Below are 24,418 nucleotides of genomic sequence, written 5' to 3'. Positions count from 1 at the left end.
TTTGTTTAAGCAGCAAATATGTGCAGTAGAAATTGATACTTCTTAATTTTGCACTTAATGGATATTGGCTGCCATCAAACAACTTTGAGTAATTAGTAGTTGTGGTTGTGAGAAGCCCCAGGACTGATGAAGTGTCAAGCAGTGGGTAAAGACTGGTCTGAAGGGCAGTCTTTAATCTGTCATGGGTCCCAGAAGGATTAAAGGTTGTGCGGAGTGTTTCTCCTGTTTATACAAGTCATGTGTCTTACTGAAGTTCACTTGAAAGTCTTGGAAATACAAATCCTACCTGATAAAATATTAAAAACTGCATGAGCGTTTCATGTCTCAGGACCTGAATAGCAGTTAGGGAGAACTATTATATTGTGCTCTGAATGGGGAAGAGGAGGCACACAATGTTCCCTCCATACAGGATGGTAGCTGAGTATTTAAGTAACAGCATATGATTAACACATGATAAAGAAAAATAGTGATAAAAGCAATTTATCAAGCCTGACATGAACCTTCAACATTTACTTTTAGGTGTGTTTCCTTTTCAGTCAGATTGATGAGTGATGATGGAAGACTTTAATCTCTCCAGTAGATTTTTTACTGGAAATATGTATGCTCTTTACTGGAATTATGTTTTATTGAGGTTATTTATGATGTTTGCTTAGTTAAACTTTTGGGAGTACAAGGAGCTATCATGGTGAGTTACCCTTAAAATATCTTTGCTTTTCCTTTGCTGTTCATGTGTCATTGAACGATAATGTCAGTTCTGACAAGCAAACAAATTTTGATTAAAATAGGTGTTCAGATAATTTTTGTTATCCATGGGGAAAACACTTTAAAGTCTACATTTGAGTGATGATCAGTAACAGTTATTTTAAAGCAGTTTTGAGTAAACAAATTTCACACAAATGCACCTACAGAACCAAGTGCCCCATGGATGCATCACAGATCTGCTTTTCTCCGTGCCTGTCACCTTTTGCACAACCCAAACCCTGCATTTGTTTCCCTTGGTTCTCTTCTGGGATGTTTGTAGATGCCTCTCATTTGTCACTCCTCTTTGATGTCTTTCAGTCATTACAACCAATGGCTTTTGTGGATAAAACTCAGTTAATTTCTCTTCATGTATTCCCATAACTTGAGAAATACTTTCTTGTTCTTGAGATCTAACCCATTTCTAAATAGTGTGTGCTTCATCTGCTTCATGTCTGAAATGTGGCCTTTCTTATTTATCTGTATAGCTCCAGGTGTCTTTGGCTAAGCTCTGACCCTTCAGTGTTTTCCCTCTGACTTCTGTAAGCGAAGCAATTGCTTATACAGGTTGAAAAAGTTCTTACAGGAATTATTTTCATATGGTTTTGGCAGCCTTCTTAATTTACCTTCTACTTTCCCACTCTTTTCTTCTGCATCAAACATGCAGTTCATCTTCCAGAGCCTTTCATAGCATGTACCTTGTCTGCTTGTCATTCTCTGCACCAGTGCCCTGTCCCAGTGCCCTGTGATTGAGTTTTAAACCCTTGTGTTAAAAATTTCTCAAAAAAATACCCAATGTCTTTTGTGCTCTACCTTATTCCCTAGTGGAAATCTCTGCAACTATTCGTAAATCCAACACAAGTATTTGCAAAACTAGCACATTATACTTTAACAAATTACTGCTTCAAAGTTTCCTTTTTCGTATCAGCAAAACCTGGGCTATTTTTTTCTATCGGTGGCTATGCTCAAACCACTCTTCGTAGTTCTACAGCATCGAATTGTTCCTCCTGCTTTCTCCTGTCTGTGCAAGTGTATGCACTGTACAGCCCGTTGAGCACCTGACTGGAGTCCTTTAATGTTTAGTAATACAAGTTTAAAGAAATAAATCAGCTTTTAAAGCATTGCTGAAGGTCAGGTTACTGTAGCCTTTGTGCAAGCCCTTTATGCAATAGTTTTATATGCTGTATTGCCTTTACATGTAATGTCTGTCACTAGAAAATTGAAAAGAGGATTCATTGCATCCAAAGCTAATCCGTAGATCTTACACCATATCTTTCCTGTAATTCCTTAGAATCTTACTGAGGCTGCATGGTTTTAAGGGTTTAGGCATTCTTATTATTCCTTTGTTGATAAACTGGAAGATTGAAAGATGGATATGATACAGTTAATTAACTTTTACAGGTTCAGATTTTCCTGTGCTTGGTGACAGACTCTACTTTTGGACACATTAATAAATGGCTGGTTTTCTGCAATACTGCACTCTTCCTGCTTCCTTTCATTACACTCGCCAAGGTTCCACTAGATGAGACATTTGCAGTCTTAAGACTTCCTGCCGGGGTTCAGACTTTGTATTTTTGAGATTGAAGCTGTCGTGTTCATGAAACTACTTAATTAGAAACACATTCATTTCAGTGCATACTGGAGGAGTCTTGAGCAGCATAGCTGGGCACACAGGGAAGTTGAGCATTTGTGCAGCTGGCAGCTAAACCAGTGGTTTATCCTTTGAATATAAAATCACTGAGTATTTTCTTGCTTCTGGAATGTGGCCACTGGAAATGAAGAGATACGGGTGAAAGAGAGAGCGTTTGTCGCAAATAAAACATGCAAAATGACAAATAAAAATAATACTCAGTTGAACAGCAATCCAAATGTAACAAGTGTATCATGTTGTATGGTAAAAATTTCAATCCAAGAGCTTGGATGTATGTTCTGGGTCTCATCTGTGGAATTCCCAAGGCAGCAGAACCTGCAGGATTTGTACCAAGTTAGTTTCTGCTTTAGCAGTCCCTCTGTGCTGTCTGTTGTGAGCTGCTGTATCGGGTGAAGCTTGGGCAGGGGCATTCTTGCCAGCCTAGGCCATTCAGGAGGTTGTAATGTGATGTGATACATGGCCCTTCAGCATTCTGCAAATGAACTTGTAAGGTTTTTTTGAAGTTATATATATTTAATGTCTTCAAAAAGAAAAAGAGTGTTTTCATGTAGAATGTCTAGTACAGAGGCTGTTTCCATCTTGTGGTACAGCGTCCAACAGAGTAGGAGTTTTAGGGGATATAGTAGTAAACATGATAAATACTAATGTGCATATCAGTAAATATATCTTTTTTTTTAAAGGTATTTCTCATGAAAATGAGAAGCAGTGGGTTTTGCTGGTCTGGTGTCTTTCAGTAGTTTTTTCAGCGCTGTGCTTCTCTTACTGAGCAGTAGGCACTAGTTTATAAAAGCAATATGGAAGATATTTTAATCCAAGGCAGTACAGTGACATTTCTCTCATTTTTTTCATCTGAAATTGAAAACGAGCTCTTTGAGCTTCTGTATCCAAAATGAAATGAGACTCTATTTTAAAAGTTGTGTCTGTCTGTGTGCTTTCCGTTTAACAGGCAGTATATGCCATATTTGCAATTAACAGCTTTGGCATCCCTTTTTGATGTGTTCTAATAAGCAGGGCAAATGTAAGCTTTCCCTGATTAGTTGTGTGGGAGTCCTATAATAAGCTTAATATTAGAAATACTGTATACACAAAGATACAACTTTCATTCAGTATTCTTTTTGTGCGATGTAGTCCATGTTGGTGTTTGCTAACATCATGGAAGAGGGAAAAGATCAATCTTTCTCTTAAAAGTGTTCTGTTTGCTAACAGAAGTATCACACCTGTGTTTGAGGCTACAAATTTGGCCTAAGAGCCTCTTGTTGGTGTATTTACGTTTTGTGTTCTGAAGGGAATAATGGTATCGGCTTGTATCCCAGTAAATCTGGAGTTTATCAGAGTCTTCAAAAGTAATTTTTATATTTTTCTTTTATAAATGTAAACACTTCAAGATCTATACTTAAAAATAAATTATTTAAAATCTGCCTTGACCCATATTCAAAGGATTTAAAATTTGTAGTACCAGGTGATACATGTAGTGTTAAGTGGTTAATTTAACATATAACAGGATTAATTTTTCTAAAGAATACTCTTAGAAAAAGCCTAGGTATTTTTCTGAAGATTGTAATAACACATTTTCTTTGTTTTTTTTTAAAAAGACCCCAGTATTATAGATGTATTTAATAGCTGTCCATACATACCTATCTTAACTTAGTCACTTAGAAATTCTGTCGAGAAAAATTAAAGTCTTACGGTAGTGAGAGAATATTGCATAGTAAAAAAAGTCTTTCAAATATGGAATAAAATTTTGTTCACATGTGGTTTGTTTATATATATATTATTTTTTTTAAGCACGATCTAATCCAGTATCCCGGTATTTTCCTGTAGGTAATTTTATAAGCCATATGTGTTAATCCAGTGTTATGAGAATGTAAAGCTGTTTTGGTTTTTTTTTTCATCTTTGCAGTGCCCCAATGCCCTACCTCATTGGAATACATTTAAGTTTGATGGAGGTAAGTCTTTCTCGCTATTTCTGAAACTATATATATAGTTTTATGATTTGTAGCTAAATTCTGCAGGCAATTATACATTCATTCATAGGCTTAAAAGTGAAATAATCCTATTAATTTAGGAGTGCTGAGAGAATTGAAGTGAAGCACACATGATAATGTTCAATCCTAAGGGAGCATTATTGGATACCTTGTACTCTTTGGGCATACTTTCTGTTTGCAGTTCAGCAGTCAGTGACGAGCTCACGTTGTGTTCCCCTATCCATCCTGTTGCTTCATTTAATCAGTTTACTGCCTTAGTTAGACTCTGTATTCACAAAGGCAGAGTCGATATTAAACCAAAATGTTGACAGCTACAGTTCTCTTTTAGGCTTTTGCAGACAGATTGTAATTTTTTTAATGTTCAAAAGATCTGAAAAGAAGGAACTTGCTGTTAATGTTAACACAAAGCTGGCACAAAACCAGCCCTCACAGAAAGCTTCACATATAAACAATTCAGAGTAATTCATGTGACTTTTTAAAAACTCTAAAAGTAGAAATAGCACATTTGCTTTTTCTTCCACTACTGGTAAAACAGTTGATGACTTTCCTCAAAAGTATCTGGAGGACAACATCAGCTATTCATTTAGATCCCTATGAAAGTCCTAGTGCTTATTAATTGTGCCCCTTTACACAGGAAGTCTGAACAACGCGTGTATGCTCCTTGAGGGGAGAGGTATTTCTGCCTCTTTGTAGGCTCTTAAATTAGCAGGCAGTGTTGAACTGGTAGGAGTTGCAAATGCCCTTGAAAGTTAATTGACTTGTGTCCCTGTTTTTAGATACCTGTGTTTGGAAATTTAGGCTTAGTGTTTAGGACACAATGTACAAAGCTGAGTTTTACATCACATAAAGTAATGCATATTACCAGGATATTTTTTCTTATGTTGTCCATGAAAGTGTGTCATTTCTCTGGAAATATTGATCAAACATTATTTCATTAGGGCATATGTATGTAATAATGATCCTTTCTGTCTATGTGTGTTAAAACTTAGACTAGTATGCCATGTAACTTCCCCCTTTTTCCAGCATGAATGTGAAGTAATTTTAGAAGTAACTTTTTTCATGAGAAGCTAGATGGAATATGCAGGACCTCTTTACTCTTTTTGTCTTTTTCTTACCATCCTGGATACAGATGCCTTTTTTTAATGCCCTTTATATTGCTAAATAAAGTATAGAATTGCAGTATAATATGTTAGTGAGTGAGCAACTGTTTTAAAAGTCAACATGTGCATTTGTTTGCACATCATATGCTTATATTAGAGGAGTTTCTGATAATTACCCTTTTTTAGTGCATAGACAGGACCGAAGTAGTATCTAGGAAGAAATAGTCTATCATGTATTTTTCATCTTGATCAAGAACCTTTCTGCCCCATATCTGTACCAGGTAATCATTGGCATGCTTATTATGGTGTCTATCTATTTGAAAAAAAAGGAAGAGACCTGGTAGAGGATAAGATAATACCTCAATACAGATACTGGTGAGCAAAAATATTTGTGAAAGCTGACAAAGAGCTCCGTGGTTAGCCTGTCAATGGATAGAGGGAAAAAAAATTAATAATTACACTTTGTAGTTGCTTTGCATGATGTCTTACTCCTGCCTTGCTACATAAACCCATTACCTCTTCCTTTGTCTCCATTTTTCAGATTGCAGGGCTCTGTAGGCCTTCCAAACTCCATCTGTAAGAACTCAAAAAAAGGAGTTGTTCTTGGAGAAGCCAATTTTCACCCATTTTAGTAACTCGTGAAAAAATCTGCTTAGTACTAAATCCAGTATGGCTTTTGAATAGCCGGAGATTCTGGAACACAGACGCACTTTGGCAAAGTACAGTTATTCAAAGTGCCTTATGAAATTAATTAAATAAATAAAGCAACCTGTCTTCTCTCCTCCCTCTGCTGTTAAGGATAAAATGAATACTTCCAGCTAGAAATGCATCTTCCAGCTAACTGCTTTTTCCATTGAAAAATAAAATAAAATCACACAGTGGGCTATTGTGTCTGTTTGTTGGCAAGTACCGCATAATTTCTCTGTGCCTTGGGCAAAGGAAAAGTGACGTTTGTCAGATGAGCTAGACAATTATTAGTTTACCTCTTTGCCTGTTTTTGATGCTGAAAGATTACTCTTTTTCTTCATGTGTAGGTATAAAATAGTGTGGTTTATTTGTTGGAATAACAGCTTACTGGCAACAGCATTTTTTTTTTCTCATGATTGTGGTTTTTTGAAAATACAATATATTAATTTTTCCATATCAAAATAATTTTGTAAACTACAACTAAAAACTACTGTCATTAGTCAGTGTTCATTTTTCTTTAAATGCTGATATTTCAGCAAATAGATCTTTAAAAGTGTTTTGTTAATCCACATGTTCTAGTTTCAGGATAAGGGATTAATTCCCCAGTCTTCTATTCAAGTTAAGACAGGTGGAGTCTTTATCTACTGTAAAGCCCCATGGGAGTGATTGCAGTTATATATAGGCTCATGGTTCTACTCCAACAGCTCCAGTCACTGAATTTGTCATGCTTGCGTAAATGTTAGTGGAAGCCTAAACTTGCTCAGAGAAAGCTGTGGTGTAGAGGGCAGGGTGAATTTGGAATGTAGGAAAAAAACAATTTTCTAGCTTTAGTGTTGTTTCTGTGGGTTTTTGCTCTCACTATCTTGGAATAGGTCCTCTGGAAGAAATATAGTAGTAGTGTAAATTATTTTAAACAAAATACACCCTCTCTCTCACCTGGAAAGATTTTATTTATTTATTTATTTATTTTCCCCCAAGCCATTTTGTAGCTTAAAGTTAGTTTGCAGTTTCCCATGTTACACAGGCTCTCCATAGAAGGAGCAGTTGTTTTAATGGAAAATGACAACTTTTTCGTATGATTGAAATATCAAGCATATCCATTGACTGTTAAATCTAATTTGCTGTGACTGAAATGTTCTCTAGTGAGATAAGATAATCTCCTGTTATAGGTCAGAGGGCTCCAGCTGATTTATGGGGGGAAATCTTGGTAGAAAATATAGAGCTGTGTTTTGTGCTCTTATTTTTTCAGCTTTTCTATCATCACCTAGTTAGTCATTCTTTATAAGATTTCCATTTAGCAATCCATAAAGTGACTTCAAAGAAGGCTAAAAGTTTATAAGCTGTTGGATAAGCAAGGCTGGAGCTATCACATGAATAATGGAACATGCTTATGGAACTAATTGAATTCATATTAGATGAAGATAAGTACTTAGTAATGATAAATAATGAGATAGGAAAATGAAACTCTTATCAAATGAACATATCCCTTTCATAATCTTGTTTTGTTTTCTACCTACGTACTGTATGCTATTTTAGTGTTCAGATTATATTAAATTGACCTTTGTGTTCTAAGTGGTGTCAAACTTAGCTGGCAGCCTTTTACATTTTGTCATAGTAAACGATTGTTTCAGCAACTGTTTCTGTAGGAAAGGTTATTAGTGTGATGGTGCTGATGGAAGAGGAATGCCCTTGACCTAGTAGACTACCGATTGGAATTCAGGCACATGTGGTTTAGGTTAACCATTGGGGATAGTTCTGTTCAGCTGTCAGATACTGAGCGGCTGGCAGTATAGTCGTCTGTGCCAGGCTTCCAGTCATTCAAGTAACAATAGTGCCCACCCTTTTCCTGCTGTATTTGGGGCACAAACACAAACTTTAGAGTTAAAGTTAATGATTAGAAAAGTATTTCTTATATATTTTTTTTTTTTTAATATTCCAGCCACTCAAGGACTTTTTCTGGGACTTCAGAATTTTAATTCTTGCAAGGTTATCCAGAATTAATTTGTGTGTGAAACTTCACATTGCATTTGTCGGAATGAGTTTCTAACATTTTTCCTAAGCATAAAGGACAGTTGTGCATATCATAAAGCCTATATGAGCAGATTTTTCTTTTATTTTAACCTGATATGAGTAAATATGTTCATGTTAGGAAAAGAAGGTTCACTAAAATTCATACTGTGTTTAATATGATAGGATACGGCAGGTGGTCTCACATCATGTTGATAGTCTCTTCCTTATGCAGACAGATGAATGGAAAGCTGTGTTCAGTCCTCTGAACCCCACGCATGTATTCTGGAAGCACTTTTTGACATATTTACCTGGTCTTTTTCAGGTAGGCTTGAGGATGCTGTGTTTGTGATCCGATTTGGTAATAGGCCAGTTAGCATGCAGAGAGTCTGAGCTAACGAACTTGGAGAAGCAGGTTACATCAGCTCAGGCTTAGTCCTGACAGTGCCACGTGGTTTCCCCTTGCCACAGAAGACACCCTGAGAAGTCATTGGCCACTGGCATCTTCCAGTGGTATTCTTAATTGTTAATTATATTTTTTGATTGGCGTGAGGATGAATATTTAGCTTTTTCCATTCATTTATACTTAGTAAATCACTGCCTTTTCTAGCTATAACTCAAGAAATGTAGCTTTTTTACAGGGTTTAAGTGAAGGGGTTGTATATATACTTAAATCCAAGTCTTAAAAAACTAAATGTAATTTAGTCACTCACAAATATAAATACGGCTGTATGTGGTTTCAGGAGTATTGATAAAAATGCATTAAAAATAGGACAAATTACTTACGGAATTATCTTTTATCCAATCATTGGAAAAACGAAAATAATAATTGTTCTTTATTAAGAGCATTGGGGCAAGGGGGGATGTTTGAGGCTTAAGTTTTAGACAGACAAATACTGCAGTACCAAGTAAGCACAGAAGGTTTTTCTTCCGTTGTACAATAGTCTTAGCCCAGCGCTAGTGATGTTTGTCACTCAGTTGGCAGCAGCTGCTTGTGATCAGGATCTTGCGCATCACCTGTACGGGCTCAGGGTACTGCACATCAAGGGTGGGAGATGGGCGGAAGAGGGGGAGATGCCCGGGGCGGGGGGGCAGCAGCCCACCTGCTGTGCCCAGATCAAAGGGCTGAGAGGTCAGGGGCCACATCCAGCTTAACCAGATTTGTCTGTTGAATAGCTATTTCAGATTGTAAATCTAAGGGTGATTTCATTAAGTCCTTCTGGCTGCTGTTGGGGCATGAAATAATAAAATTTTATATCCGTTGCCTTTCCTGCTTCTGGCAGCCAGATTGACACATTGTTGTCTGCAGTGTTGTGGTGTTTTTCTTAAGAAAATAAATGGAAACTATTAACTAAGTAGAGATAAGTCATTAAGCAAATGGATTTTAGACTTGTTGTGAATCACACTTTCGTAACAATTTCGAATATAATGTACAAACTAGCTGCTGTTAGTTTTTGTGAAGAGTTTTACCTTTCCCAAATAGTTGGTGGAAGGTACAGTTTCTTTTTTTCTGCCACAACATTTTTCAATATGTTGATCACATTTGTATCTGGTTGTGAAACCTCATGATCAACTTAGTTTATGTTTTGGCACCAATTTAGCCATAAAATTATGCAAACCTGGGGGTTTTTTTGAGGGGGCAGGGGGAGGAGGGTGGTGTTTGGTTTTTTTCTTTTTAAATGAACCATTCAATAAAATTGTTTATGTGAAATAAGTTTAACTTCAAATTTTTTTTATGATAGGAAATGCAAGAACTGCCAACTGTAGACAGTGATAATAAAATAGCATTTAGTATAAACTCATGTTAGTAGTATTGATCAATATTGCTTCTAGCATGTGATCTGAGTGAAGCAGAGGCACGCCCCTTGATACTTCTGTTGGAATATAGTTTTTCAGTGTTTTTGCAAACTTTCACATAAAACATTTAAATTACTTCAAGTGTTTGGCTGCTTGTGAGCAGGACAGACGCACTAACTGCTGCTTATTTACTGACCTGGTGTTTAAGGCCCCCTGGAGTTTGTTTGAAAAGTTAAGAGATTTTCACAGTAAAGGTGCCATTTCTGAAATTTAAAGTGCTCTTTTCACCAGGAGATAAGTTCTCTCTGATTAAGTCAGTAATTCTTACTAAGCCATGTTTATAGAGGCCATAAACAATGGGTTCAGTGTGCTTGTTAAACCAGCTTTCCATACCTCTCCACTCTTTTAAAAAGAGACATTTAAAATAAAAGGCAGGTGTAGATGTTAGTTTGATTTGATGGTTTTTAGATGATTCATTATGGCTACAAGTAATTTGGTAAGGATGGTTAAGAAAGGTTTGCAGTAGTGATATGTGATGCACATGTTCACTAAATCACTTCTTTTGACTCAGCACATCGGTAGCCTGTGGTAAAATTAGATAAGGAAAGGGTAATGTTCATACCTCGTGCTCTTTGCTTCTCTGCTCTTTTCTTTCAGAAAAATAAGAACATACTGAATATAGTCTGTTCTGTTTAACAGGTATCACTTTTATTTGTAAAACGTTGTTTAGATATTCAGTAAGTTGTGGAATATGGAATGCGACATACATGGCTTAGTGGCCGTCCCTTCGTATTTTGAGAAAATTATGAGAACACGCAAACTATACCTGTGAAAATGATCAACATGTAGTTGCAAGTCATAGAGTCCAGTGGGATTTAATGTGAGAAATGCAGTTGGATGCTGGGAATTTTTACTGAAATTCCAACAAGAGAGTAAATACTTTAATTTCCGGGTCAGTTGGGCTGATAGGTACTACGTTTAGTGAAAGAACCATGCGATTGTTGGACAAAAGTCCTTATAACTATCTAATAATACCTTTATCAAAGATTATAGTGAAAGGAAAGATGCTAAAACCAGATAAGGATTAAGATGAACTGGTCAGTCTGCATTTCTCTAGGATAAGCTACAAGTGGACCATTTAAAAATTACACTTTTTCAAATGCATTGCAAGACGGATGCTATAAATCAAGTTAGTCTCAAGTGTTTTAATAAATTTGAGGGTTTGTCTCCAGGGAAATCCACTGCCTTAATACAAACATTGGGAAGTTTTAAGGTAAGGTTGTGCTCTTCACAGTGTAAAGGTATAGCACAGCAGAGTTTGATATTAGCCTTCCTTTCGGATGCAGTGATTTCTGGACCATGTGTGGAGATAATTATTTTGATCAGCATTTATAGTCCTTGCACCATAAGCAATGTTCTTTTTGAACTATCCTCCTTGGCAGATATCTGCTTGTCACAAGCCTTTTCTTTGCTACAGAAACCCCCGAAGTTTTGCTGAAAGGAATGTGCAGATTCGTCACCAAAGTTACAAAAACACTCATTGACAAGTTCAAGCCCATGTTTGTTGCTTCTTCGGCAAGAATCAAGAGAAGGTTTTAATTCCTTCTGTCTTGTCCTACTAGCACTTGATTTTGACAAGCTTCTGGCTTTGGTTAAGTACGTTGCAAGACTTTTTTGTTGGAGCTTTTTAGACTCCTCTGAGTATAAGTGAGATTTTTAATTTTCTGAAACAGGAAGGAGCAAATCAGTTTGTCTGGTGCTTCCGGACTCCTAGAAGGAGCAAGACTCCTGGATTGCTTTAGAGTTTATCAGATGCAGCCAACAGAGTGACCTTTGGTTCCTGAAACGTAGAGGAAAGTACCTGGTTTGTCAGGCAGTACTTATGCTTTTTATATGGAAAGCATTAAATGTAATATTCATCCATTTAAGCTAAAGAAATTTCTCGTGGAAGACCTAAACTTAAATGTCTACAAAGTGTTTTTTATAGTTGTTGGCTTTCCCCCCTACCCCAAGTACACAGCAGTTTTCTTTATAGACAGAGGACTGAGCCTTGAAAACTGAAGGTAATTATTTAGATGCCTAAGGCTCAACTTTGCCATTGTTTTAGAGCTTCAGTTCCTTTCTTTTAAAGGAAACAATTCCCCCACCCCACAAAACCTTAATTAAAAATTGAGTGTGTTTTTGTTCATTTTCCTATTCAGTAACTTTCATTTGGTCCTATGTTTAGGTATGTAGGTACTTAAACGTGTCGTTGGGAAATTTCCTTAATTACCATATTCTATAGTTCCACTTTTTCTGATTTTGAATTTTCAAACCTTTATTTGAAGAGGGCTTACATAGGTATGATTAGTCAGTCAAAAAAAAAAAAAAGGATTCAATTCTCCTGTTAGTGGAAAAAATGTTAAAATAAATATTTAAATGCTGCTCTGTTTCATATCAGTGATTCATTTACTGTTGTTTAAGCAGGGAAATAAAGTCTGACAATGTTTAAATTTGCTTAGATCACCAATACCTGTAGACACTGAATGTCAAAGGTACTAATGATCATTCTTTTGAGAAATAGGTTGTGCTTTTCTTTTGCATGTCCATGTACTGTTTCAGATGATGTTAACACATAAACTAGATTAGAGACATTCCTTTCTCTCAATTCATGGGAACAGGATGAAAAATTTAAACTCACTGAACATTAAGAGACCATGATATGGTGGAGTTACTTTTCTCTTAGCTTTTTTCATTTTAATTATTTATTTTTTAACCTCTGATAGTGTCCATTTTACTTAAATAGAATTGTAAACTTCTCTCTATTGGAGTCCAGAATTCAACCTGGAATTTGGAAACCAGTTCCCATCGCTGACTTACTGCAACTCTTAACTCCTAGAAAAGCCACTACTTATGGTTATTTAAATTAATTTCTGAATATAAAAAGATATACTTGAAATCTTGACTCAGCTAGAAACTGCTAAATGTGCAAACAGGATACCAGAATGAAGATGAACATTAGTAGAGGTGCTTGAAATAAATCTTGGCTTGAATAAGCACAAACAGTAATTCTCTAATTTCAACAATTTCAGCATGCACAGTGTTAAGAACTTCCCTCTGCAAATTGAAGGTTAATTTTTCAGCATTGTTAAATGTGAATAAATAAAACAAATGATGACAGAAAGACAGGACTGTTGGTTGTTTTTAAAATGCTTGAAGTTTTGTGATACCATGATGTTATGCCATCACTTGTGTCCTTAATGCATAACATTTAACTCTTCATGCTTTGTATTTTCCTTTCCCTTTTCTTGAATTTGCTCATATTTAGAAAGTAAGAAACATGGCCCTGGAAGATGTAGTGATTCTTAATGTAGACACCAACACACTGGAAACCCCTTTTGATGACCTTCAGAGCCTTCCTAATGATGTGGTATGTATGAAATGATTTATCCAACTATTCCATTACTTAAAAGTGTAAATCCTTTTGACCTGTTCAGTTTGTAACTGAGGTGTCTCATTGTGTTACTCTCATTATTATAAGTAAACTGCTTTACCTCAATTCTTTCCTGTTTTGAAATGTTAAGGAATGTTTGTTTGAACATTTGCAGACATATTTTTAAGCCTCCTAATGAAAAGTAGCTAATGCTCACATAAGCTAGAAATGCTGCAGCAACCCAGTTTCAGTTTTGGAGTGTCATGTTCAAGTTTCAGGTCGCCTTAAGAGTTGGTCTTTTATGGGTAAAAAAGACAAATGAAAACCACACAGGTTATGGTGCATCTGAACAGGAAACAAAAATCCTGCGTTTTTACATAACTTTTGTTTCCAAATGAAATTTTGGGGGTTTTCTCCTGTCACTTCTTCCAGATGAGCTTTAATAAACTTTGTGCATTTTACACCTTGAGTTACGATATCAAATGGGCTACTTCATATTCACTTCTAGCACTGGTCAGTGCATAGAATTTGGAACTTATTTTCTTTCTCATTCAAACTTTTTATTGGTAATTTATTTATTTTTTAATAACTTGATAGAAATGTTGTATAAATACTTTCTTTTTCCCTTTAATGGGACAAAGATACATCCAGCTTGCCACTTGCTGCTGTAATCATCTTTACCAAAGAAGCTGAGAGGGAAGAGCAGTAGAGTAAATGAAGCTACTTTTAAGTCAGAGGGTGACTGTTTAGGAGAAAACGGCATGGGAAAAATCTGGATTTCTTTTTAGATCTATGCCTTTTTATGTGTAGTTGAGAAATAAAATTGATATGCAGGGAGCTCAGTATAAGCTGGTGTGTTTGAGGAAAAACTCGAGTAATGGTGAATACCCAGGGCCTCCTACTGTGACACCCCGTCATTTCTGTATGATCTGTGGTGTGAGCCATTCTTCGAAAACAGTGAGCTCTGGATGAAAGGTCCGTCATGATTGTGAACATTTTGGCTTTAGTCAAGCATTTAGTCTATAAAAGTTACTTCCATGCATTTTTCTGGCTTTATATAGTTTTTCATTTTGATTTCACTCCCGATATCCAAACCTGCCAGCTGGTCATCGCTCGTGCCATTATCCACAACCCGGGGAATGACAGACTTGTAAATTGCATGGAATTATGTAAGAAATGTCTGGATACAGTGACTGCGGGGCCTCAAACATGTATATGATTTGTCAACAATCAAGTATTATATTAGATTTTATGAGACTTCATTAAAAGAGCTGTTGAAGGCGCACTGTAGAACATCAGAAGAGGCTTCACCAATAAACACAGAACTTCAAGCTTTGGAATGTAATAAATTTTAAGAGACTTCCTTCCTTTCATTATTTACTTTTACTTCACGTTTATAACAGTAGAGAGTTGTGTTTTATTAGTTCAAATTTCTTGATTCAGTTTTCCACCGGTCTATTTAAAAGCTACATTTTATCTTGGAGGATGTTTGGAGCATAGCAGAGGAAGTGCTGCCAGCAAATTCAATTAACTGGCATGGCTCACAAATAGCGTACATGGTGTATTTTTTTTTTCACAACTGCTATATAAATACAGCTGGGATTAATATTTGTCGCAACAAAGCCTTAACTTGAATCATGTTGCGTAATTAATGTTTGGGATCAGTGTTTATGTCTTATTTAGCTTTATTTCATTATTTTAGTTACCTAGATAATGAAGTATTCTCCTTTTCCTTTCCTTCAGACTGCTTAATATTTGGCTTTGACCACTAGAGAGCAGCTGCTCTTCTTTGCCAGAATTGAATTTCTGTCAGTTCTTTCATGCATCATGTGTTTGGAACTGTAAGTGGATCAAGTTGTTCGTCTCAGCAGGGAGACTCTAAAGCCAATCCATTATACTTTTTTCCTTTTTATTTTTTTTTTTCCCCTTTTGCTTCACTGGGAGAATGGGGAGATTCTGGGATTGTGTCTCCCCACTGGTCTGAGTCTAAATAGGTGCATTTATGGTCTGAGAAACCAGAAATGTCTTCAACAGTTTCATGGTCATAAATGGCTGTTATATCAAGCTCTTCTGCCAGTTTTGCTACTTAATGTGAACAGCAGGCAATTCATGCAGTGCTGAGTAGACACAAAATTTACTTTGCTAAATTAAATCTATCTATATTCAACAGTGAGGAAGAACATCTTCTGTGCGATGCATTTGCCACCAGGTAATTAATCCAGTGGAAAATTTTTAAAGCTTTTTTCCCCCTCTCCTTGAGCAGCTGTTTTTAATCGAGTAAATGAGGTCCTATGATTATTTTAGAGCTTCAGGTAGTGAGTTTTGCTTGAGTTTCATGATAGTGATGTTGCTACCGAAACTGTTGATTCTTGGGAATCTAGAATGAACTATTTAGGATCCAAACGAACATAGGCTACAGTGAAATGTCTTTCCAGTTAACATTTGTGTCCGAGGGGCTGGATAGCATTGAGACAGTTCCGGCAGAATCCCATTAAGTCATTTCTCTGCCCTGGTTTACCTCAGCAGTACCTGCTAGCAGTCAGACTTCCTGAACTGTTCAGGTCAGGTCCCTGAAAATCAAGGTGTGTACTACTGTGTTACTGGTTAACTACTTGAAATGTGAAAAACTGTCCCTTCTTCACATTCTGCTTCTGATATGTTGCTGAAAATCTGGCAGCATGAGAACGCCCTGGGAAGTAACTTTCCTTTTAAAATAGTCAATATTAAAAAAAGAGATTTATTAAGGACTGTGATTACAATAAGTGCATCTGCTGCTGACAAGTCTCCTACACCACCGTCTGTGTTGCAAGGAATAGCAAAGAGGGGGTAGTAATTTATTTTTTTTATGCAACCCTTATGGATTTTTCATGTATTTCCAAATAAGTGTCATCTTCAGTCTTAGTTGTAGTCAGAGCTTCATATTACAAGGAGTAAAGCATAAGCTCGCTCTGTCAACTTGTAGTTTTTATTAAATGAAGCCCTGATGCAACGCAGTGTACTGCGCCAAAGAGATCTTACATATCTGATAGCTGTGAGAGTATTGTAAATTTGCACTAGCCTATGAATATCTTAGGCTGTCAGTAATTTAGTTGTGTATGCTACTGTTGTCCATTCATTAACAAGTTACCACAAGTAGGAAGTAACAAGTATGTTACTGTTTTTCACTTAGTGGGAAATTAACTGCTTTCAGGACAGCATGAAGTACTAAACTACAACTCTATAGCAGAACCATTTTCTTAAAGGTGAATCCATTTTTATTTCTTACACTGTGTTTGCGATAGAATGTTTCTTGCTTTATTCATGTTGACAACTGAAAAGCCTTGGACCTAATTAAAAGAATTTCCACTAGCACCTTTGCTGAACCATTTCATTATGCTGCATTGCACAGATTGCATTTTGAAACATGGTGATAGTTTAAATCTGACCTTTAAACCTGAACTGCCAGAAGTATAAAAATCTTCTTTAAAAACACTCTCAGGGTAGACTGCGTGTATGTGTGTCTGTTTGGCTAGAAATAATCTTCATATTGAGTGGTCACAGTCTTTTTTTTTTTCTTAAAGTTTTACTGCCCCTTTAGACAGGAATCATAAATCTGCTTCTATAATCTAGTTTGTCTTATGTACTAAGTTATTCCACAGTAAACATGAATTATTTTTTTCTTACATGTTAGTGTCTTTAAATATGTTGTTAATATTTTCTTTTTTTTAAAAACTATTATATGCCTATTGCAGTAATCCTCATTGAAATAGTAAAAGTGTACATATATAAAATAGACATGCTACAGTGTTTGATTTAGTCTTAGAGGAGAACAAATGATCTGAAAGCTTAAGGAATTAGCAAAATATCTATCAATGTTCTGCTTCTATACCAAATAGGGAAGCTGAAACACAGAAAAAAGCTCTGACTAGCCTTCTGAACTTTTGGTTTGTTGTAAAATGAAGCGTAGAGCCTTTTCCTTCTATATAGTTGGCAAGTTCTTTATCTTCACAATAATGTTTAAAGAAAACCACTTAGGATTATGTTTGACATGGATTTAGAAGTTACTCAGAGCTATGGATATTTTATTGCACTTTTAAGAACTACCTTTAAATGGTTTACATAAGTTAATATGGGAAATAAATGCATATTTCATCCCTACAACATCAGACCCCTTCAAACATGAAGAAGTGTGCTGTTTGGGTTTGAAAATCTGTTGAGGCTTTTACATTTTGAGAATGACAGACCTCCTTGAGAGACATTATCTCAGTGAATGAGAGTGAGCTTATTTTATGGGCATGATAGACTTAATCTGTTATCATGTATTATGTTAATATGTGATTATGGGCTCATTAATGCATGAATCATTGGCATAAGCCACAGGATTCAGATTTATAAACAATGCTGGACACACTCTTGATTATTTCTATTATACTAAATAACGGTAATGAAATTCCTTCTACAACAGAATCTGCAGAAAATTTAAAAGGAAGCGTCTTTGCGACTGTTTTGGTAAACACAAGCGCAAATATAACATCTAGTTTTAAAAGAAGAAAAAGTAGTGCATGGTATGGATTATGTATTTAACACCTATATAGCAAGATAAGAAGTCGCTTCCCTGCCCTCCCCAAATCTAAGACTGCTGAAGGAGGAAGTGAGGGATGTGCTTACAGGAGGAATGAAAGTGAAGCACTCAAGAGCAGTTGTTCAGTAAAATCAGCCTGCTGTTTGCTGCTAAGGCAGGCTGGTAGCAAAACCCTGAGGCAGAAAAAACTCGACTCATCTGGTAGGATTTTGGAGAAATGGATGAGACCGGAATAAGCTTTTATAATGAGCTGGAGGATGTGGGGAAGGTCTTGAAAGTTAATTTGAACATTTGAACCATCAGCTTATATTTTATGAGGTATTACTCATCCTCTCAGAAAACACGGTTAGTTGTATTCACTACAACAGAATCTGCTTACTCTGTAAATAATATTCCTATGACGTTTCTTGCATAGTGTGAAGTATATAGAGCTACCCCAATGGAATTTTTCAGAATTGCATTTGAAAAGGATTACTTTCTAGTTATTGATAGAATTATTTCTGTTAAATTCATAACACGGATATTTATGGAGTCACTTGTGGCATTCTGCAAATCAAGATGACTAGGGGTTTCCTGGCTTTCTACTTTCCTTCTGAAATTGTGGCTCCTCCCTGTCTTCTGCGTAAGGTATCTTATCAAACTGAGGTTTTGCGTGTGACATGGCCGCATCCTGCAAAAGCGCTAGTTGAATTTCTTTCAAGAATCCGTGCCCAGATTGTTGTTTTTGTATTGCTATGTGTTATGTGAGATCTGTCTCAAAAACTTAGCTTGTCCTGGTTCTGTCTGCAACACCAAAAAATTGCTACTGACATAGCTATTTGTTAATGATTTAATGGAACCTATAACCGTTGCAGCACAGGCAGAGCAAGCTTGATGTTAATCTTTGAAGGTGGTGGGTTTTTTATCTCCTTTCCCAGCTTGTGTTTGGGAAAGAAAAACGCTGTCACTAACAATAATATCTGGCTACACAACCTTACTTCAGTTGTTACTGAGCTCTAAGCACTGGAAAAGAGACATCAAACTAAGTCACAGCCGTCTTGCATGTATGAGAAATTCTGAAGCACAGAGAACAGTAATGGGTAATCCCCTAAAACTTCAGCCCTTGGTGTACACAGAAAACAAAGACTATTCAGGTAGCCTGGATCGTGGTGGTTTTAACTCTGGCTGCATAGAAATGTGTTTAGTTGGTATTTGCTAAGTTGTGATCGGTAAGTGTCTCTGTGTAAATGGTAATGAGACCGTTAGGGCTGTGTTTGCCTACAGTGCAGCTCATGCATCCTGAGGTAATTAAACACCTCCACAGTGGAAGGGAAAAGGCAATGGGGGTTAAGAGAGGAGCCATCCTGCACACCGGTGGTTTAGATCTCTTGAGAAACAGGAAGAAAAGAGACTTCAGTAGACAGAATGTCATTGTTAATTTGAGACTTTTTAAAAGCTGCGGGTTTTGTTTTCTGGATTGCGTTGGGTGTCCGAGGTGCCTCTGTGAGGAGAGGCCCGGGTGGCCGGTGCAGGACACAGCCGGCACCAGCTGAGCCCATCAGCAAAGCTGGCAGCGCCTCTCTGGAAGCGTACGTAAGGGAGGGGAAAACGCCACACGGCAGTGAGGAGTGAGTAAAAGTGTGAGGAGGAAGGAGCGGCAGAGGGGAACTGTTAGGGACTGGCCACGGCCCCCATTGCCGTCACCCTGTGCCGCTCAGGGAGGAGGGAAGTTGAGCTGGCAAAAAGGCAGGGGCAGGGGGAGGAAGGTGTTTTAATTTCTGTCCTTGTTTCTCACCGTCCAACTCATATTTTAATTGGCAATAAATTAAATTAATTTTCCTGAATTGAGTCTGTTTTGCCCGTGATGCTAATTGCTAAGTGATCTCCCTGTCTTAAGCTGAGCCCACGGGCTTTTTCTTCATGTTTTCTCCCTGAGTCCTGCTGAGGAGGGGGAGTGAGAGAGTGGCTGGGTGGGGGTCTGGGAGCCAGCCAAGGGAACCCACCATATGCATAAGTAAAACTCTCATTTTGTTGTTTTCCATTAAGTCTCTGAAATACAAGGGAATGTAACCTTAAAAGGAAAAAAAACCCAAACCTTCTATTTGTGGCAAACCGGTTTTTCAGACCTACAGAATTTGTTCTTAGCCTTGGTGGTGATGGATCGCCTGATTATGCAGAACAATTTCTCTCTTAGTCTGATGTTTGAATTAATTTAGCTGAAATTCTTTCATGGATTCTAATCAGGAATAACACAGAACTTCATGGACTACCTTTAAAAGAGTACTCAACAGCATGTTAACAGCAAATTTCAAGTAGGAGGGGCAGGGTTGAAATGAAGCTTTTATTTTCCTATTGGTTTCTGAATAGAATCCAATTGTATCTTGGAGAAGCATAACAGCTTGAAAAGTAATGCTTTTAGAACTGAAAAATTCAACTCTGAGTTCACAATGTCACTTTTTGTCATAACTACTGCTGCGGTTAGCACATTTTTTCATTTAGCTGTGCCCCAATGTGCTAAGCTTTCTTTGCGGTATGAGAGTGATCTAGACCTGTTGTGTGATTTCAGGTTTCTGCACTGAAGAACAGATTGAAGAAAGTCTCTACAACCACTGGAGATGGTGTTGCAAGAGCGTTTCTAAAAGCACAAGCATCTTTCTTTGGGAGCTACAGAAATGCCCTGAAAATTGAACCTGTAAGTAGGAAATTAGTAGGCATAAGATGTACATCTGCAACTGTGGTGGGGGAAAAAGCTAACAAGAATTCAAAGTGTAGTATAAGCTACCATTACTAAGGTCAGCATTCTGGCTCTTTGGCCGACTAGTACTGAAAACAGTGTTCCAGTCTCCAAAAAAGAAGTGCAACAATCATGATCAATCACACAGGGAGAAAACTTCTTATAGAAAGGCATGGGTGTTGCTTGTTTCTGAAGACAGTTAAGTTAGAAGAGAGGTGATTAAAAAAAAAAGTATAAATTAATGATCATGGGAGGCTAGTGCGGAGTTGACCATTTTCTCTCACTGCAAAACCTTGGTATTCACTGTATTATTTTTAAAGGTAGTAAAAGATACAGTTTTTACAAAACACATGCTTAACTGTGAAACATGCAGTTTTAAGGAATCTTGGAGTTTAAGAAAATGATTAGTAAAGAAATTGTGCTTTTACAGAAATATGAAGAGTGTATGGAGCTGTAACTATTGACAATAAATGTTCTGTTAGGGAAATTCAGTTTCTTGCTTCTGGTTCAGAGCTAATCTATTTAGCAATGATTAAGTGCCATCTGAGTGGAGGAAGGATTTTTCTGTACTTGATCTTGCATTTTATTGCTTCTAGTGAGGCATCTGTTCCTGGCCCACTGCAAGTAGCTTCATGGACTTCAATACAAATCAGTCCAGCCAAGTTAATGTATTTCCACATGTTTTGTGACACTCTGGTTTTGCTACTGTGTACTTAGGGAGTTCCTTTTAAAGTGTGTACATTATGCTGATAGACAGTTAGAGACAAGGTAAATAGTATGAGGAACATTCAGGTATAATTCATCAGCTATGTCCCAGAAATATGGGGGATGAAGAATACTAACTGCAGAGTGATCCACAGAGTATTTCCAAAATATTCCATGTTGCCTATTTCTGAAGCAGGGGAAACAAACACATGTGCAAGTCAAATGCAGTGACAAATCTCAATGCGGTGTTCAGGGGCTCATTTGAACTACTGTTGTTTAGACCTGTGGCTGCTTAACAAGATCTCTGTAGAGGACAAAACATACTTTTGTCTTAATACCTTCTTCTTGCATCTGCAAGCATTTGGAGTCAGAATGGAAAATTGGTGGTAGCAGTGGAGAGTTTGAATACCAGTGGGAGATGTTAAGATGAGTTCTGAGTGTAAATGGGGAGGTGAAATAAGTGGAGTGAGAATGAAGGCTAACTAGTTGAGAAAAGGTGGTGTATTTTGCATTCTCCTGCTCTGTGAAGATTAATGAAGAGATCTGGCATGCAGACAAGTAATAAATCTAATTTTAATCATGATGTTAAAGGAAAAGTCTGGAAGTTGGTCTACAGGCCTAGTGTTTCTTGAGGTTGAGGATGTTTCAGTAACTAAGGTCTCTTCAGTACTATAGTTAGTCTTTGTTATTTTTGAAGCAAGAGGGAAAAGATTAGCTCAGTCTGAATTTTAAATAGTCCAGTTATCACCATCAAATAAGCATCATTCCAACAATTCATATTTGGGGTTTGAAAACAACTTTTGAAGTCAGCATGGGTCATTCCATGTCTTACTGGGGGAATCCATGTGTTGTGTGTGTGTGAAAAATAAATTGTATTGACTTGTGTATGTATGTCTGGGTGTAAGTATTGGGCTTCTAAAGCATCTAAGGTGAAATAGTGGGAGGTAAGTAAAATATCCATTTAAAAAATAAAAATGAAACCACAAGACACTCTGGCTGTAAGCCTCCTTTATCTATGTCCGGGAGACACTGACTTCCCTTCATCCACGCAGGCTTCCTTGTTCTCCGTTGCTCCTCCCAGTAGTTGCCAGGCAACTCTGGGAATATTGGTGTATGCTTTGCCTCGATGTCTGTGAGATTAACTAGTTAAGGGACTTATGAAGAAAAATAAAAACTTAAATTGCTTTTCTGGAAATACCATCTGGTATTTTGAAGGCTGAGTGTTAAAGATGAATATTCGAAATCAGTTGACAATGGCACATCCCTAGAAAGTGCAACTTTGAGGGACAGCTAACCTGAGGAAGTAGAAGAAATTGGTTTGGTTAGCATTCCATTAAAGAAAACTTGTAAACATAATTGCACAAATACATCATAAAAGCCAATTTTAATAATCAGGAAATGGAGATTCTCAGGACTTTCTTTCCCAAGTCCTTTCATAAATTAAAAATTTAATTTCTGATTATACATTTCAGTATTAAGATTTAGATAAAGAAAATTTGCAAGTGTTTTATGTTTCGCTGCTGTGCCGTACTTCGAATGCTGCACTTGAAGTAGTCTTCTGTACTCTCAAGATCATTCCATGTTCTACGCAGCAATTATATTCACTGTTATTTACTGTCAGCTGATCAGCTCAGTTTGTGGAGTTTGTAGATTATAGGTGCTCAAAGTGGTCATGATACACATCTTGTATAAATACAAAATGACGGGAGTTTCTTGTTGAATAGTGGAAGAATATTAAAGTGTATGCAGCAACTCTTTGACTGCTCTTCATTGATGTATTGCAATCCACAAAGGCCACAGTGGCTGTCATAATTTGCTTTAAAATTTTAATGTCTGTTTGGAAAAAATTATCTTGAAACTGTTACTGATGTAACAGTTGCAAATCATTTTGATGTGTCTGAGACAAATAGAAAAACATATGGAAGAAATAGCTTCTTGGAAAAGAACGTATTTTCAAATACCTCAGTTGTGTTTTTTTATCTCTTACCACCTTCACATGTCATAAATATGCAGCATAAGCAATAGCAAACATGATGTGGTTCTTTGCATTTCATGTCCTGTAACTCAAGAAACCTGACTGTTCATTTAAAATCATTGCTAGTTAGTAAAGCAATTCAAAGAAGCAGCAGCTTTTCCTCCTTTCATAGTATTTGTCTCATAAGACAATTTAATTTCATAGACCATCTCATCTGGTGTGCATTGACTTTTTGAGATAAATGATGTGAAGCTATTTTTCGTTATTCTGTGTAGGCCCAGAACGTGTCACAGAGCAGACTTTAAATTCACGTTATACTTGAGCATAGTAAGAGCTCTTACTCTGTTCAGAAGCTTTTATTCTAAAGGTCCAAGGTTATGCCATGTATGTATAAACCAGTACACCGACAATGATTGAGTTATGTTGCTGTAAACTTTCCGAGGCCTTCAGTAACTGGAACTTTTGCATGAAAAAACGTATCCAGATAATAGTCTGCAAGTCTAAAGATTTATACAACAAAATAACTGATTCAGTTACGTTTCCTACTGTGCATGTGTGTTTTGTTAGGTGCGTTAAGGCAGATTTAAGTATGAGAGTGTCTGTTACATGGGATGTACTCACAGTCTCCGCAAACCTCTCTTGCTGTGAAGCGCAGTAAAACACATCAGAAGCAGTGTGCTTACTTGGCTCCATTGAGGAAGATTGCTATCTTTGTGAATATTACCTGAATTTCAAACAGTGACACCAGTGTGAGCGTTTTGTTAGCTTGAATGACTTTTTTTAAAATTCCTGATGTTTTGCTGTTTGCAGAGGGAATGTTTTTATCATCTTTTGAATATTTAATTCTCAGAAGCAGGTCATCTTCAGCAGAAATAGCTGTGTAATGACTTGGCGTGCGTTGAGGTGGTTTGTGGCCCTTCACAGCTGCGCGTAGGTTGGTGGCTGGGGACACACACACACAGACACACACAGACACACACAGAGACACACACACAGAGACACACACACACAGACACACACACACACACACACACAGACACACACACACACACACACACACACAGAGACACACACACAGAGACACACA

At 37.0% G+C, this 24,418-nt stretch overlaps 1 protein-coding gene across 1 annotated transcript in view; it reads left to right on the top strand.

Moving 5' to 3' along the window:
* The window catches only part of LOC104157625 (DENN domain-containing protein 1A-like), a gene marked incomplete at its 5' end in the record, with an annotated part of 122,653 nt that overhangs the window by 23,725 nt on the left and 74,510 nt on the right, over window positions 1-24,418 (top strand). The window contains 3 exons of the mRNA XM_009695036.1: window positions 4,290-4,335; window positions 13,273-13,374; window positions 20,484-20,609. Of these exons, the coding sequence (XP_009693338.1) occupies window positions 4,290-4,335; window positions 13,273-13,374; window positions 20,484-20,609 (274 nt within the window). The remainder of the gene's footprint in view (window positions 1-4,289; window positions 4,336-13,272; window positions 13,375-20,483; window positions 20,610-24,418) is intronic.

Source organism: Cariama cristata, unplaced genomic scaffold (assembly GCF_000690535.1).
Source record: "Cariama cristata isolate BGI_N322 unplaced genomic scaffold, ASM69053v1 scaffold2962, whole genome shotgun sequence".
Classification (NCBI taxonomy): domain Eukaryota; kingdom Metazoa; phylum Chordata; class Aves; order Cariamiformes; family Cariamidae; genus Cariama; species Cariama cristata.
Note: the sequence above shows the minus strand (reverse complement) of the source record. Positions and strands in the feature narration are given on the sequence as shown.